The 16,412-nt window shown below is 43.7% G+C and overlaps 1 protein-coding gene across 3 annotated transcripts in view; it reads right to left on the reverse strand.

The window, feature by feature from the left end:
* The window catches only part of DOCK5 (dedicator of cytokinesis 5), a 227,698-nt gene that overhangs the window by 75,692 nt on the left and 135,594 nt on the right, over nucleotides 1-16,412 (reverse strand). For all 3 annotated transcript variants that reach the window (XM_045456779.1, XM_045456777.1, XM_045456778.1), the window contains 6 exons: nucleotides 15,984-16,167; nucleotides 8,806-8,903; nucleotides 8,143-8,232; nucleotides 6,129-6,229; nucleotides 4,189-4,323; nucleotides 813-924 (listed from right to left, as the gene is read on the reverse strand). In XM_045456779.1, coding sequence (XP_045312735.1) covers nucleotides 813-924; nucleotides 4,189-4,323; nucleotides 6,129-6,229; nucleotides 8,143-8,232; nucleotides 8,806-8,903; nucleotides 15,984-16,167 — 720 coding nt within the window. The remainder of the gene's footprint in view (nucleotides 1-812; nucleotides 925-4,188; nucleotides 4,324-6,128; nucleotides 6,230-8,142; nucleotides 8,233-8,805; nucleotides 8,904-15,983; nucleotides 16,168-16,412) is intronic.

The raw sequence follows: 16,412 nt of genomic DNA on the forward strand, positions 1-16,412 counted from the left end.
CTTTTTTTTTTTTTTTTTTTTTTCTTCTTCATTACCAACAGGCACTATTTGGAACTCATTTTTCTATCTAAGGAGGTAGTTAAAATCTTGACGTCTCCCTCACAAAGTGGCCATAAACAACAAAGAAGAAATAATAAAGCTCAGATCTGAATCCTCAGAGATTGCCTATTTTACATTAAACAATTGATAACGATGAATATGATGGTGACTTTTGGCTTCTGGGAAGAATGGGGGAACTTAGAATAAAAACCTGTTGCCTGTAACATCAGGATCCATGGGCTGAATTCACAGGGGACACAAAAGCCATTCACAGGATGTCTAAAAGGATAGTCTTTTTTTTTTTTAAGTTTTGTTAATTTATGTATTTTGAGAGAGACAGAGACAGAGACAGTGTGAGCGGGGGAGGTGGGGAGGAGAGAGAGAGACAGGGAGAGAGAGAGAGAATCCCAAGCAGGCTCTGCACTGTCAGTGCAGAGCCCGACGCGGGGCTCGAACCCACGAAACCATGAGATCATGACCTGAGCCGAAACTGAGAATCGGACGCTTCACCGACTGAGCCACCCAGGAGCCCCTCAAAGGATGGTCTGTCTTTGGCAAACTGCCATTTGAGAATATATTTGAGAACACAAATGTGCATAAAAGTTAACACACAGGCTTTTCCCTTAACAGCTTTCTTTAGTCATACTAAAATTCACTAGCCTTCCACGAATTATGATTCACTTTGTTTCTCTCCCACCACGGCCCAGTCTGTGTTGTCACCCAGCATCCTCAGCAACAGCACTGAAAGGGGCACCCGTCTACACCACACTGACCTTGATCTTGACAGCTTCCTCCAGAGGCCTGTCCATTAGCGTATTGAACGCGAAAAACAACTGGCGGATTGAATTATTGAATTCGTCTCCATCTTCGCTTTGGCCATAAAATCTTAACAAGGGAAAGAGAAGAGCAGTCAGGTTTCCGTCTTTAAAAAGACATGTTCAAAAAGATCTGTTGCCTCAGCAACGCTGGCGGTGCATGCGTCTTCCCCCTTGATAATCCACTTTCCACCTAGGAGATGAGAGGATCCCTGGAAACGTAAGCCAGATTTTACTGCTTCTCCGACTGAAACCCTTCGACGGTTTCCCATTCCACTTGGGAGGCAATCCAAGCTCCTGACCACGGCTTACCTGGCCCTTCCTCGTTTGTCCTTAGCCTGCCACTCCCCATTTTCATTCCCATTTTACTTCCCCTTGCTCCAGCAACACTGGCCTCTCCTGACTCCTCACACAGGCCCCACAGGACCCTGGCCTTAGCAGTTCCCACTCCCGCACGCCTCTTCCTGCCCAGGCCGCCTCTCCCGGTTCAGTCTCAACCCAAACACCAACCCCTGGCGAGATCTCCCTCCCTCCCTCCCTCCCTCCCCGGGTATCATCTCACCAACCCCTCCCCTGTCAGCCCTTACCTATCCGAATTTAGAATTTATCTCACGCTGCCTTTCTTCGCTCTGCCTCCCTGGCTTCCGCACAACCCACAAGCACTGTCAGAGCGGGAGCCTTGTTTCAACCTCTGCTAGATCTCCAACACTCAGAGCAACACTTGGCACCCTATGTGCCAGCACTTAAAAAAAGGGGGGGCGAATACAAGACCGAGGGATGAAGATGGAGTTCTCAGTGCCCTACGGTGGGGCAATTTACAGTTTTAATTCTCCCCAGGTGTCTCCCCAGTGGAGGTAAACTTCAGCCCGGAAGTGACCTCAGAAGAGGAACGTAAGCTCTGATGAGGGCAAACAGCGTGGGAGGTGGGGGTGTGGTGACATTTCTTTTGCAGCTCCTGGACAGGGCCAGTAAACTGATGTGTCTATCAGATCTAAGCAGCCAGAGGATGTAGATTTCTAGGCTCTCTTTCTCAGATCAAGTTCTTCCTTAATGAGAAAAGATCAGGGGGGTGGAGGGCAACAACTATAAACAGGTGCTCAGGGACTAAGTTCAACACAGCAACTCCCTTAGTTAATTCCATGGGTTACTTGACCACACTAATCTTGGCTTTTCCACTGTTCTCTTCCTACATGATGTTGAAAAGGATGGTTTAGATGTGCTGCAACACTGTCAGTCAGGGGTGGCGCCCTGGTGAATCATCAGTGGAAAAAATTTCTCAATTTCATAAATTACGGTTTTCTTTCTATGGTTTTATGATGATTTTCGTTGCTGGACATCAGAGTTCACCGTACAAACTTTCCGATAAGGGAATGCTCCCTCAGTGGGACACTCCAGGCCCTAACTGAATTTGTGGAAATTTAACATAATTGCAAAATACAAGGAACTAGCTATAAAGGAAGCTTGCCTGATGAGAGAGAGAGAGACTAAAGAGATTGTGTACAATCCTGGGTTTGGGTAAACCCTGCTCTCTTCTGCTAGGGAAGGAGGAACTGTCTCTCACCCAGCTGAACTTTTAAGTCATTAAACGTTTTTAAAAAGTATAAAAATGTACAAAACCACTGTAGAAACTTTAAAAAGGCACAGAGAATAAAAACAGCCTGCTTAAAACCCTCTTACCTACAATTTTATTCCTACTAAAATTTTAATTTGCAAACCTATTATATTTTTGAAATGGGATCATATTGCACTTATGTCTTATGCCTTAGTTTTATTATTTAAGAACACCGTTATCTTTCCTCATTAACATTTTTTTAAGGGGCTGAATATACATATTTTATCATTCATCTTTGTTCACTACCTGATGGATTTCTTTCCATCAGATAAATTTTTAGATGGGCTATTAGTAACCAACGTGGTATTTTCTTTTGCTTTTTGTGGTTTTTGTTTTGTTTTTGCTTTTCATTCATGGTGCCACATTTCCGCCCTTAATAAATTTACATTCCTATCAGCATTAAAATGCAGGACCGATTTTTGTCCAACTTCATCAAAGGATAAAGATTTTTAATCTTTATCAATTGTATAGATAAGAATAGTGTGCGTGTATAGATAGCGTTTTGATATTGTGACTATTTTTTAAGAAATTTAATTTACCATTCGAATTTGCCTCTTGTAAATTATCTGTTTTTGTTTTCTATTATTCAAGGGTGTTGATCATTCTTTTGTTGACTGATAAGAGCCTTTCATTAGTAAAGCTAATTAAACGTTTTGATCGATACAGTATGTCACAAGCTTTTTAAATGGTAATTGTTTGCCTTTTTTAGTTTTATGATTTTTTTTTTAATTTTTTTTTCAACGTTTATTTATTTTTGGGACAGAGAGAGATAGAGCATGAACGGGGGAGGGTCAGAGAGAGGGAGACACAGAATCGGAAGCAGGCTCCAGGCTCTGAGCTGCCAGCACAGAGCCCGACGCGGGGCTCGAACTCACGGACCGCGAGATCGTGACCTGGCTGAAGTCGGACGCTTAACCGACTGCGCCACCCAGGCGCCCCAGTTTTATGATTTTTTAAACATACCATGTTAAAAACAACAAAAATGCTCAAATCTAGACTTGAAACCCTCTTACCTACAGTGTTATTCCAAATAACATTTTAGCATGCTACCTGTCCAGTTTCCAAACCTGTCTTAACAATATATTTTAACAGTTTGGAAATCCTGCAATTACTGAAAGGCAGAAATGGCACGGGGCTGTGGGCATTCCCTGAGAAGTTATTTTCTCATTCTTCGTCTTGGCTATTTTTGACGGAGCTGTTATTCTAGAGACTCAAGGTGTGAATTATCCTATCTCTGTGGCTTAGTTTCATCACCTAGCTAAGCATGACGTCAGTAAAGAAACACACACCTGAGGAAACATCTCCCCCAGACAACTGCCATCGTTCACCATCCACCACCAACAAGAGCTCATGATCCTAGATTTGTACACCCGGTATCATCTCGAAGTCTTTTACTGTGCTAAAGGTAGTCTTGCCACAGGAACCTTGTTTCCTAGAGCTGTCATCGCCAACCAAGGTTTTCACCAAGCTGCACACTGTAGTCACCCGCATCCCCAAGTCCTGTTGTCATTACTGCCCTAGAAATTCTGACTCGGAAGGACTTGGCGCAGGCCTTCTCTAGGGGTTTCAGGGTCTACCTCCATCTTCAGCCTTGAAGTTCTGAAATTTGGCAATTCCACGAGCCAACCATGACTCGCAGAGCTGAACATGAGCGTGAGAATTAAGGACAAGTCCATGAAGAGACAATAGACAGCATAGACATCTTATTACAGCTACCATTACCTCAAGTAGAGTACTCTCGATTGGATGATGAACCTAAACAAGTACTTTAGGGCTTTCAGAGCGGCAAAAAGCAATTCTGTCTTGCTGGAGTCCTCTGCATTAGCCACATAGAAGTTCAGTACCTTGGAGAGTTTCCTTAAAAAGGTGAGAAAGAAAAAAATGTCAATGGGGCCAAGTGGTACTCAGGTTTGGGGGATGCTATCTAGGAAGGGAACCTGGCATACTGAGGAAGCAGAGGTCACAGCTACTATTATCTCTTCTAGAAAAGGCCCTGAGCAGGGAAATAAAATTCATCTGCAGCTTTGTTTCCTCACTGCTGCTGGGTTTGGAGCTTCCCTTATGCATAGAAATAGGGGATGGTTTCTTTCGCTTTGTAGGATTTTTCAACAGGATCAAGAAATGAAAGTGAAGGCATTTGAAATCGTGAAGGTATTTTAATCTCCAGGGTGCCCTACAGACATCTTCAGTCATTCCTGTAAGGAGAGGACTATCTGCCTAACGTAGTCACCCTGCAAGAAGTCTGATTCTCTCCAGTGTGCCTCAACTCTTTGGGATCCCCAAAATGGGGCCAGAGCAACACTCCAGTGACTGCGGGAGAAGTTCAATCGGACTCGGGCTCAGTTTGCCGAGAATACCCATGGTTTCTGAGCATCCCAACAGACAGAACCATGCTCAGACGTCAGACTGCTCTTTGTCCGAGGCGAGGCATTTTCTTCCATCTTTTTCTAACTCCCACGTTTGAGGACACAGGTATTTTGTCCCCTCTGTAAATCTCTGGGTTTTTGTAGTACTAGGAAAAATCCACAGCACACATGTAGAGCTGATGAAGCCTTGTAAATCAAACCCAGATTTCTACATCCAGGAGTGCTGCATTTGGCTCTGTGTAATGAAGATCCAGAGGTAGGATTTCCTCCCTTGCAGGTACTACCTGCTTGGAAAGGGAGGCTACCGGATGGAAAGAAACCGATCACGAGCCCATCTGCGGCTTTTCCCCATCCAGTGGGCACGATGTCCGTTGTGTTGGTTGGTGAATCTGCCACATAACACCTCTTTTCTGTCATTTATGTTTTATAACATTTCTGGACCTCCGTGCCAATAAAACCAAGAACCTTCTTGTTTAGCTCAGAAAGGACGTAAGGGATCTATGATCCGATCTGGCAAATCAGGTCAGCAGTCAGACCGATAGATCGGCAACAGTAGTTGGCATGACCTGGCAGAAGCCACTGTCAAAGAGATCTCTGACGATCTTAGTGACATGCCTGTCACTCTTTATCACATCTCCTGGCACGATAACTGGAATGTGAGGGGGTGGGGGTGAAGGCCACATACAATGCCATGGTCAGCTGAATGGCAGTTGCTTTCCTTAGTCAAGAGGCCATAAACCAAAGACAGAAAGGAGGCTGCATTATGGGAAAGGCAGACACTATTTTCCTTTGTATAAAAGAAAAATGGTATCTTCTCATATCCTGTAAGTAATGAAATCTACAAAGCACTTGTGATGTAGGGGTGAGGGCATCATCCTCAGTTCTCCCAGACTTAGTCTTGCTTAATCCACTGTTTGATCCCCTTGGGGTTTCATGCTAAACCCAATGCCACCCAACTCTCCTAAGATCCTGAGTATGATCTCTGTTCTTGACTGTGTTCCCAGTGGCTTCAACTCCTCATCTACGTATGTTCTGGATTCTTCAAGAAACATAGCCTTATCTCTTCTGGAACTTGCCAGAAGGCAGGGACTGAATTTAATACCTTTACCAGGGTTGGAATACTTAGATGGTTTCCTCTTTCCACCTGCAAGTTTAGAACAAGGTTCTGCACTTAGGGGCACATTTACTTAGCTTATATCCCTCTCATTTCTTAACAACCCAGCCCTAAGAGTGCAAACCCAATAATCCAGGTGGTTCCAACTGAATATCAGTCAGGTATTTCCCCTGAATACTTACACGTATGCCAAAGTGGCACTGAAGTGCTTGTAAATGTAGGTTTCAAGGACAGGATTAAAATGCTGGAACTTGATGTCTCCAATTAGTGAAATAATAAATACCTGCCGAAGGCAAAAAATATAAATAGCAGCGCTGTACGGCCCCAGGCATTCTGTCAATAACCTGGTTGTTAACATCCTGGCGCCTTCTTTTCTTTCTTGACCATTTTTGTAGCGTTCCCACTCTACTCTTCCAAAGCTGAAGTGAAGTCTTGGAGTTTCTTTTGATTTAACGTCAATAGAGAAACGATCACGTGTCAGGCACTGAGCTAAATGCTCTGAGGAACCAAATAAGAGCCAGCGTCCCTGGCCTCAGAGAGCTCACTGTCTTAAAGAAAGGCCAGTGCACAAGCAACAGGAGTCGGGGGGAAAAAAATGGGAGAGTCAGAAGATGCAGAAAGGGGAATCCTGTGGGAAAAATAAACTCTAACCCAAGGGTACAGCTACTGAAATATTCCATGACCTAGTTGTCCTGAGTGCAGCACGAGTGCCCTCAATAACTGAACTTCATCAGAGGTGCCTCTCAATTTCCCCTTCTTCTGTCACCGTTATCGCTATCAGGCATGTAATCTACAAATAACCACATTGCACCTACCGAACACAGAAGAATGCAAAACACGGGGGATGCCTGCATATAACCGCTGCCAGCTGCTCTGTCCCAGGAGAACCTTAGACCTCGTCCCCTAGAACCCACAACCATTCTTTCCCATAAATCTGGCCAGGTGTGAACTTCGCTGTAGCTTTTATTCTCTGTAAGATCTTACATCTTTAACACCCTGATCATTTCTTGAATATATCAATTTCTCCAAGCTGGTGCAATACCTATTATTCCTTTGCTGCAACATCCAGGTAAATCTACATAGAATTTTCACCTCAACAATGAGAAGACAATGCTTGGTTTGGATGTGTCTGCTTCCTCCACTCCAGGACGATTTGCACCCTTCCAAGATTTTAACATCAACTCTCATTGTCTAGATCTCAGGGTTTGGAATGCGCTGTATGTTTAAGTACTTGGTGTGGCCTACTTACTTGTCTGCTGTGCTGTGTGTTGTGCATAATGAGACTGATATTCATTTCTGATGTAAGAATTCAGTCTCCCTTGTACGAACACACAAGTACACACAACATGGCCACGATAATCCTGGTATCTCCTGGCTTATAAGTAGGCAATTAAAAAAAAATTTTTTTTAATGTTTATTCATTTTTTGAGAGAGAGAGAGAAAGAGAGACGGAGGAAGGGAGGGGTAGAGAGAGGGAGACACAGAATCCGAAGCAGGCTCCAGGTTCTGAGCTGTCAGCACAGAGCCCGATGCAGGGCTCGAACCCATGAACCACAAGACTATGACCTGAGTCAAAAATCAGGGCTTAACTCACTGAGCCACCCAGGCGCCCCAAAGATGCCTTTATTTTTGAGAGAGAGATCGAGCAGGGGAGGGGAAGAGAGAGAGGGGATAGAGGATCTAAAGCAGGGTCCACACTGACAGCAGAGAGCCCAATACGGGGTACAAACTCATGAACTGTGAGAACATGACCTGAGCTGGATCAGACAGTCAACCAACCGAGCCATCCTGGCACCCCTATAATTAGGCAATTAAAAAAAATTTTTTTTTAACTTTCTTCATTTTTGAGAGACAGAGACAGACAGAGCATGAGCGGGGAAGGGGCAGAGAGAGGGAGACACAGAATCTGAAGCAGGCTCCAGGCTCTGAGCTGTCAGCACAGAGCCCGACGCGGGGCTCGAACTCACGAACTGCGAGATCATGACCTGAGCCGAAGTCAGACGCTCAACCGACTGAGCCACCCAGGCGCCCTGGCAATTTTAAAGTAAGCTGTTTCTAATTTAAATTCTAGGAATTTAGGCTAAAGAAACAATCAGAGAGATGTATACAAGTATATATGCAGGAGAATATTCGTTGCAGTCATTTATAATAGTGAGATACTGGAAACCACCCAGTTGTAAGAATAAAACTGCTTACCAGTGCATCAAACACAAGGAAGTCGTAGGTTTCGTTGTCCGACATTTCCATCATTATGTTAAAAAGTGCATCTAGCGTATCTTGCAAAAACTGAAGATAAAAAAAAAAAGGCTATGTCATACTTTACGTTCAGTTCTATACTGCAGAAATTCAGGGAAAATTGGGTTTCAATAGGAAAGGTTTAAAAATAGCATTTCTTAAAAATTGGCACTTCTACTTCCTGATGTAGATAACTAGTTTACATATACATATGATATGTATAAATATATATATATCAGTACATAAAATACTATATTATTATATATAACAGTATTATTATATATTACCAACACATTATTAATAACAATGTTAATATTATATTATTATATTTATATATATATATATATATATTTTTTTTTTTTTTTCTAGAGAGAGTGCCTGCATACATGTGAGGGAGAAGAGCACAGGGAGGGAGAGAAAGAGAGAGAGAGAGAGTCCCAAGCAGGCTTCGAGCTGTCAGCTCAGAGCCCGATGTAGAACTTGATCCCACAACCCTAGAATCATGACCTAAGCCAAAATCAAGAGGCCCCCAGGTGCCCCACAAGTCGTGTACTTCTAATCACTGATTTAATGTGAAATGTTGAACTAGGGATACAGTGACTGTGTTTCTAAGCATGAACATACCTTAACAATCTCACTGCCATCCACCTCCATTAACTTCTTCAAGTTGTGTTTAATGTTCTGGGAGTTCGAACGCCAATTTAACAAGCCCAACAGGTCAACTGGGAAGAACAAACACCAACCATAAAATCAGACGCTGATTCCAAGAAGCAACCCACGCTATTGCAGGATACAACTCCAGAACTCTCTAGAAAAGATAACTGCTCTTGATAGTGACTAATTCCTTATGTAGTCTTCAAAAATTTTATTGTCTCCTATCTAGATCAGAAAAACCTTATAGTCTTTCGTTCCTCAGAGGAAAAAATTAACCAATATAGAAAGGACATAAAACTGAATTCCTGAATGGCATTCACATTTCTGAAATAATGGCATCATAGTCATACAGATGAAAACTTGAAAAACAATACTCTTAAGTAAACTCCCTACCTTTGATTCGGGAAGTACTATGAATGGAATTTAATTATAGATTTATCTGATTCCAAAAAACCATGACCTTGTTGCTCTACCATACTGCCTTCCCAGAGTTCTTCAAAGGAACAGATGAGATAGGTTGGCATTTCAAAGGAAGGCGGAACAGACTTGCATGGTCCTTCGGGTAAGACTGGGACAGAAATCTTGAAGTGTATTTGGACTTGAAGTGCGGAATTACGGATCTTTAAGCCATTTATAGCTTTAATTAACATTGAGTTAACAAAAGTGTGACAGAAATAGAACAGGCATCTGGGCTGTTACCCTTTTATCATTTTGTTTAGTTTATCAAGTTACTCTTCTAATTTACAGAGCATTACCTAAGTAGCAATACATTCTGTTTAATCAATGGACTTGTGTAATTATATAGAAGTTGTTGAAAACACATACTCTTCATTAGAATAGCCAATCTCCTTCATGAGTGTTTTTCTTTTTTTCATTTTATTTATTACAGAGAGAGAGTGAGCGAGCTGGGGAGAGGGGCACAGGGAGAGAGAATCTCAAGCAGCCTCCCTGCTCAGCATGGAGCCCGACTCAGGGCTCGATCCCATGACCATGAGATCAGGACCTGATGGGAAAATCAAGAGTAGGATGCTCAACCGACTCAGCCACCCAGGTGCCTCCATGAGTGTTTGTTTTCTTAGCTTGTGTATTGTTTAGTCCCTGGGAAACCTCCAAAATCCAGTGCCTAAAGACTCCCCAATGTCAACAGAATAAAGTCCCAAAACCACTCACAGCAGGTGGTAAGGCCCCACCTGTGCCTTCCTGTCAGTCCACCGCCCCCACCATTTAAGATCCACCTCAAACTTTATTCCCTCTGGGAAGACTTAGCCAGTCATTCTGTGCTATTTGCGCTCCTTTCTGCATATGCGCGCGCACACACACACACACACACACACACACACACACTTATAACCAATAATAAAGACACACTTGGTACTTCTTTGGCTCTTCCCATAGATGTGAGCCACTTGAGGGCAGGAACCATAGTGCATTCATTGTCATACACCCTCATATTGCTAGGTGCCTAGTAGGTGTTCAACACATGTTGGAGGAAAGAATAAATGGGTGGATGGAAAGGGAACTGATAGCCCTGAGGAAGCTGGTAGTGTGCTCAACACAATTCTTAAATGTATTCATTTGTTCAGTTAGCATTTAGTAATAGACGCTGTGCTGGGCTTATCCACTAGGCACTGTCTATTTCCATCGTCCCGTCTCCTAGTTCCACCAGAGGCCAGTCAAGGGTCCCGCTCCATTTGTTACTTCATCCCACCAGATGCCGCCTGAGGGCAAGGATTTTAGGTATTTCATTGGCGTGAAGAGTCACCCAGCAGCTTTAAACATCTGCAGACAACCCTTCGATCAGCCTTCAGGTTTACACCCTAGAAATATTTCCGTGCCACATCACTGCCCATGTTAGGAATATAGTTGGCGTCCGGTGAATCATAAGGTCCTTGGGCTAGAAGACGGGCAGCAGTTTTAGAGTGAAACTCCCTAGACTTCCTGCACTCCTGAGATTCACGTGGGTCGAGGCATATACCTCTAGTTAATTCATGTCAATTGCTGCACAGTATCTCTCCTATTGTGCAGACGTACCACAATGTGGTACCATTCCACTGTTGATAAACATTAGAGCTGTCTGCAGTTTTTTTTTTTTAACATTTTTTAAAGTTTTATTTTGAGAGAGAGAGAGGGAGAGGGAGAGGGAGAGGAAGAGAGAAATCCCAAGCAGGTTCCACGCTGTCAGCAAGGAGCCCAATGTGGGGCTCAAACTCACAAACTGCGAGATCATGACCTAAGCCGAAATCAAGAGTTGGATGCTAAGCCGCCCGAGCCACCCAGGCGCCCCTGTTTGCAGTTTTTCTATTTATCACAAACAATTCTCTGCCGTGAACATTCTCACGCATCTTCTGGTACCCAGGTACAGCAGCTTCTCTGGGGAATAAAACTAGAATGGAATTTCCGGATCATCAGGAATGACCATCCAAATGTTATCCAAAGTCCTCTCAATCTATGTCCCTCCCCAAAGTATTTGAGAATTCAGGATACTCTGAATGACAATCCCCAAATTAAGGCTAGTGACCATTTTAGGGAAAGGATTAGACGCCTTAACACTTAAAAAAGGAAAGAAAAATAAAGAAAAACCGTACGTTTTGGAGTTACAAATATCTATTTTCAGACATGAACTTAGGCAAAATATTTTAGCACTTTTAATTCAATTTTCTGAGCAGTAAACAGGATAATAATAGCAACACTGATGTCTTCATGTGCTAGTGTGTTGGAGGGTAAAAGAAATAACCAGGAATTGGGGCGCCTGGGTGGCGCAGTCGGTTAAGCGTCCGACTTCAGCCAGGTCACGATCTCGCAGTCCGGGAGTTCGAGCCCCGCGTCAGGCTCTGGGCTGATGGCTCAGAGCCTGGAGCCTGTTTCCGATTCTGTGTCTCCCTCTCTCTCTGCCCCTCCCCCGTTCATGCTCTGTCTCTCTCTGTCCCAAAAATAAATAAACGTTGAAAAAAAAAAAATTTTAAAAACAAGAAATAACCAGGAATCGCCCAGCCCAGGGCCCCACCTGCAGGGACTTGAACTCCCCTCTCCCTTTTTTGGAGACACAAATGTACTGTCACCCTCCATAAGGACCCGGCAACAAATGATCCCATATAAATAGAGCTTGATCTGGTTTTGAAAAAACTAATACATGAAGAGTTTAAAAGCTCTGTTTGTAACAAAGGCCAGTGGCTTTTAACCTTTTGAGTCTGAACAGTCCTCATAAGGCTAAGGAGAAATGCCCTTGGTCATGGTCTCTGTGTGAAAGAACACTACCCTCTTTATCAGTAAATGCCCTCTTAGAGTTGATGGTTTCGTACTGTTTTGCAGCTTTTTCTTTCTCAGAATTCATTGAATTGGTTCCTTATGATTTCCATCAAATTAGAAGAAGGCAAATACATAAGCAGCCCACGATCCTTATTATTATTTGTCCCTTGGAATACCCCGTTTCCTCTGACGCTCAGGATGTCCTGCTGTCCCCTTAACTTCTCCCACATCTGTCCTCTCCCTCCATGGTCACGGTGACAGCATATCACTCCTCCCTGGTTCTGATGAATTTGCCTCTTTAAACCTTCTTTGGGATGGGACTTTATATAAGACTTTAGGTTTTTCGGGTTTTTTTTTTTTTTTTCAGTATGTTAAGATAGGGTTTTTTTTTTTTTTGAGACCTAAACTCTAAGAATGGGGAAGACAACAAAACAGAGGGCAATTCCATTTGATGGAACTTTCTTGGCTGACGGAGAATCTGTGTATCTGCCGCCCCATACAAAAGCCCCCAGCAGCACGAATCCAACAGGACATCAGAAAGGGGACTGGCGGAAACCGAGCAACTGAATTCCTACCTTCCTCTGATACTAACTGAATTTCACAAGCTCCGCATGTCTTGCGGCCGCCACAGTGGGACAGCACGGGTTTAGAACATCTACAAGATAAGCAGCGTAGGTATCAGCAGATCAAGTGTTTGAGTACGGCTGTCAGTAAGCTTCTATATTTGTTGACTGGAGATAATGAGCAATTGAACAATCCGGTTATCTCTGATGGAAATTCCCTTTGCTATTTGTTCGAAGTTAATTTTACCTACTTTTATCCCTTGCTTTAGTTGAAGTCTAATCTCTGGAGGGCATCACCTACCAGGTAAATGCTATCTCTCTTGATTATCCCTGAATAGTCCTAAAAGTGCATTAATGCCTCATGGCTGCTACCATACTTTCAACAAGTAACATTTTAACATGTCACAGTTAAAAGTTTGGAAAGTAACAGAAAGAATACAGAAAATAAGAACCGTCCCAAGTGTCTAGTGGGTTACACACTTTTTTTTGTTTTTACTGCCTTTAATTTCCTTCATTCTTTGAAATATATACTAGTCTCGCTCCCGTGTTTTTAAATATAATTTATTGTCAAATTGGCTAACAGTGTGTAAAGTATGGTTTTGGGGGTAGATTCCTGTGGTTCATCGCTTACCCCATTTAAGTGTATTTATTTATTTTGAGAGAGAGAGAGAGAAAGAGACAGAGAGAGTGAGCAGGGGAGGGGCAGAGAGGGAGACAAAGAATCTTCAGCAGGCTCTGTGCTGTCAGAGCAGACCCCGACACGGAGCTTGGACCCATGAATTGTTAGATCATGACCTGAGCCGAGATGGAGAGTCAGGCGCTTGACCGACTGAGCCACCCGGGCACCCCAGTCTTGCTCCCATTGTAAAGACGAGGAAATCAAGTCACAAAGAGATCACGTGACTTGCCTGAGATGAAACAGCTAGTGTCAGAGCTGGGACTTGCATCCAGGCAACTGGCCCCAAATAGTCAACGTGGATCTGAACAAAACTAGGATTATACCCCTCATGCTGTTAACATTTTCCCATGCCTTTGATTACATTTGGAAATATACTTGGCGGCTGCCCATATTTTATTTAATTACATGATAATGCCCCCATTTACTAGACACGTGGATTGTTTCCACCTTTCCCCTCTTAGGAATATCAGGAAGACATCTTCACACGTGAATCTTTGTGCGTATCTTTCATTGTTTCTTTAGGTTTAACTTCTAGGGGTGAGACGGTTGGGTCAAAGGGTCTGAACACATTTCTGATCTTTGATCCACCTTCTAAATCATCTTCCATAACTGCTGTACCATTTTAACCTTGTTCCAGCCGTTGATTGCATTTCCTTTTTTCCCGAAGAAGGATCGTGCCACTGATGTAATACTGTCCTATCTTCTCTGAAGCTAGGAATGTTTTCTGGCTTGCTTGCTGTTTCTTTTTCTCAATAAAAAGACTTTGCTTTCCCGAGCGGTTTTAGGGTCACTGAAAAATTAAGTACAAACTACAGACAGTTCCCCCATCCCCTTTCAGTGCTCCCCCGACTTCCCCTACTAGCATCCTGTATTTTTTTTTTTTTTAATTTTTCTTAACGTTTATTTTTTTTTGAGACAGAGAGAGACAGAGCATGAACGGGGGAGGGTCAGAGAGAGAGAGGGAGACACAGAATCTGAAACAGGCTCCAGGCTCTGAGCCGTCAGCACAGAGCCCGATGCGGGGCTCGAACTCACGGACCGCGACATCATGACCTGAGCTGAAGTCGGACGCCCAACCGACTGAGCCACCCGGGCGCCCCTAGCATCCTGTATTATTGTGGTATGCTCGGTATAATTAATGACCCCATATAAATACAGTATATTAACTAAAGCCCACAGTTAACATTTAGGGTTTACTCTGTGTAGTACCTTCTGTGGGTTTTGACACGCATCTACGTAGCCATCACGGTATCATATACCCTGGTTTCATCGCCCCAAAAACCCCCTGTGCTCTGCCTGTTCCCCCCTCCTTCTCTCCTCGGGGCCTTTGCCACCATGAAGCTTTTCACTGTCTCTGCAGTTCTGCCTTTTTTTCTGGCTTAATTCTTGGTGAGTGTGTTTTCACTTTCCCATATGTCCCGGCTCTACACTTCACTCTGTTGAGTCTGGCCACTCGTCCAAGTTGAAATCCTATCTATATTCTCTAGCCAACCACGCTTCATCAAAACAAACAATACTGACCCTCTCTTTCTAAGGACCGGCCAACATCTGATCCCTGAGTGTACCTTAAGTCTAAACTGTTTTGTCTACCCCTGAGCACTTCTGTAAGGCAGAGCCCTGGCCGTGTTCCTCTCCCAAATCTTCTAAGAGGCCAAAGGGACTAATCCTCTATACGTCACAGGGGCTATAGGATTTCTACGGCACGTTTCCGGAGTTCCTAATTCTCGCCTAACTCTGCTCAGCAGAACTCCTTACACATAACCTAAGTTCAGTGAATGAGAAATGCCATCATACACAGAGGAGAAGTTAAAACTGATACCAGAGGTTTCAAGAAGGAACAAAGTGAATCTGAACTATTCGGCCGACTTAATGAAAAGTCCCTCACTGCTTGGGAAAAAAAGTGGGAAAGAGGAGGCTCTATGGGGGGAGGCGGGGTGGGGGGCAGATGGAATTCTGACAGGAAACCCTCCCTGCCCTTGGCCATACCTGTTTGGGTAGGAGACTGGTTCTTCTTCTCTGCCAGTATCCTCCCCCCCCTTATTACCAACATTTGTTGTTTCATCTATTATACAGAGTACCTTAGTAGAGTTCTTTGCTGCCTTGAAGGAAGGAAAAGTAAGACTTCTACAATTTTTCAGCCTCTGTTGATGAATACACTTAGGGGTTTTATGATATTAAAGACTACCAAGGGGCGCCTGGGTGGCTCGGTCGGTTGAGCGTCCGAATTCGGCTCAAGTCATGAATGATCTCAAGGTCTGCGGGTTCGAGCGCTGCATCGGGCTCTGTGCTGACAGCTCAGAGCCTGGAGCCTGCTTCCCATCCTGTGTCTCCCTCGCTCTCTGCCCCTCCCCCACTCTCACTTTGTCTCACTCTGTCTCTCAAAAATAAATAAATGTAAAAAAAAAAAAAAAAAAAAAACCCTACCAAGATACTTTTCATCCTATTTGAAAGATAGGCAAGATAACCTCAGAAAGAGCATTAGCTATTTGACCAGTAGTACCCACAACGCCAAGTGAAGAACATAGAGAGGAATCCAAAGCACCTCGCACTCCACCTCAGAAGACACAGCCCCATGTGGTTTAGCCCCCTGGGTCTAACAAAGAGCCCAGGGCGGCCAAACAGACAACTCACTGTGGTGTCACTATGGTAACCGCACCTACCGTTCTGGGTGAGCTTTGTGGAGCAAATGAGGGTGGCAATCTGAAAGCTGTCTTTTGTGCTATCCTTGGTTGGGGCAAAGTTGGCCAGGGTTTTGGATGCTTGGAGCTCTTTTTCTTCCATCTCTACCTTGGTTCCAGGCAGGGTCAGGTAGAGTTTAGCATCTTCCATTTTCTTGTTGTCACCCTGAAAAGGAAGCATGATAGGAGCACCACATGTTGGGCAAAATCTCGTAGATGCGAATAAAAATAGTTTCTACCATGAGCATGATGCATTTCCAGGGTGCGGAACAAGGCTTTATCGAATTATACGTACATTCCCTCCAACTCTAAGACAACTGTGATATTCTTCCAGGGTTTGAGCCCAGAAATAATTTCAACACTGAATAAAAATGGAGTGAGTTGTGAACTACAAACTGAGAACATCCTAGG

Source organism: Leopardus geoffroyi, chromosome B1 (assembly GCF_018350155.1).
Source record: "Leopardus geoffroyi isolate Oge1 chromosome B1, O.geoffroyi_Oge1_pat1.0, whole genome shotgun sequence".
NCBI classification, from domain to species: domain Eukaryota; kingdom Metazoa; phylum Chordata; class Mammalia; order Carnivora; family Felidae; genus Leopardus; species Leopardus geoffroyi.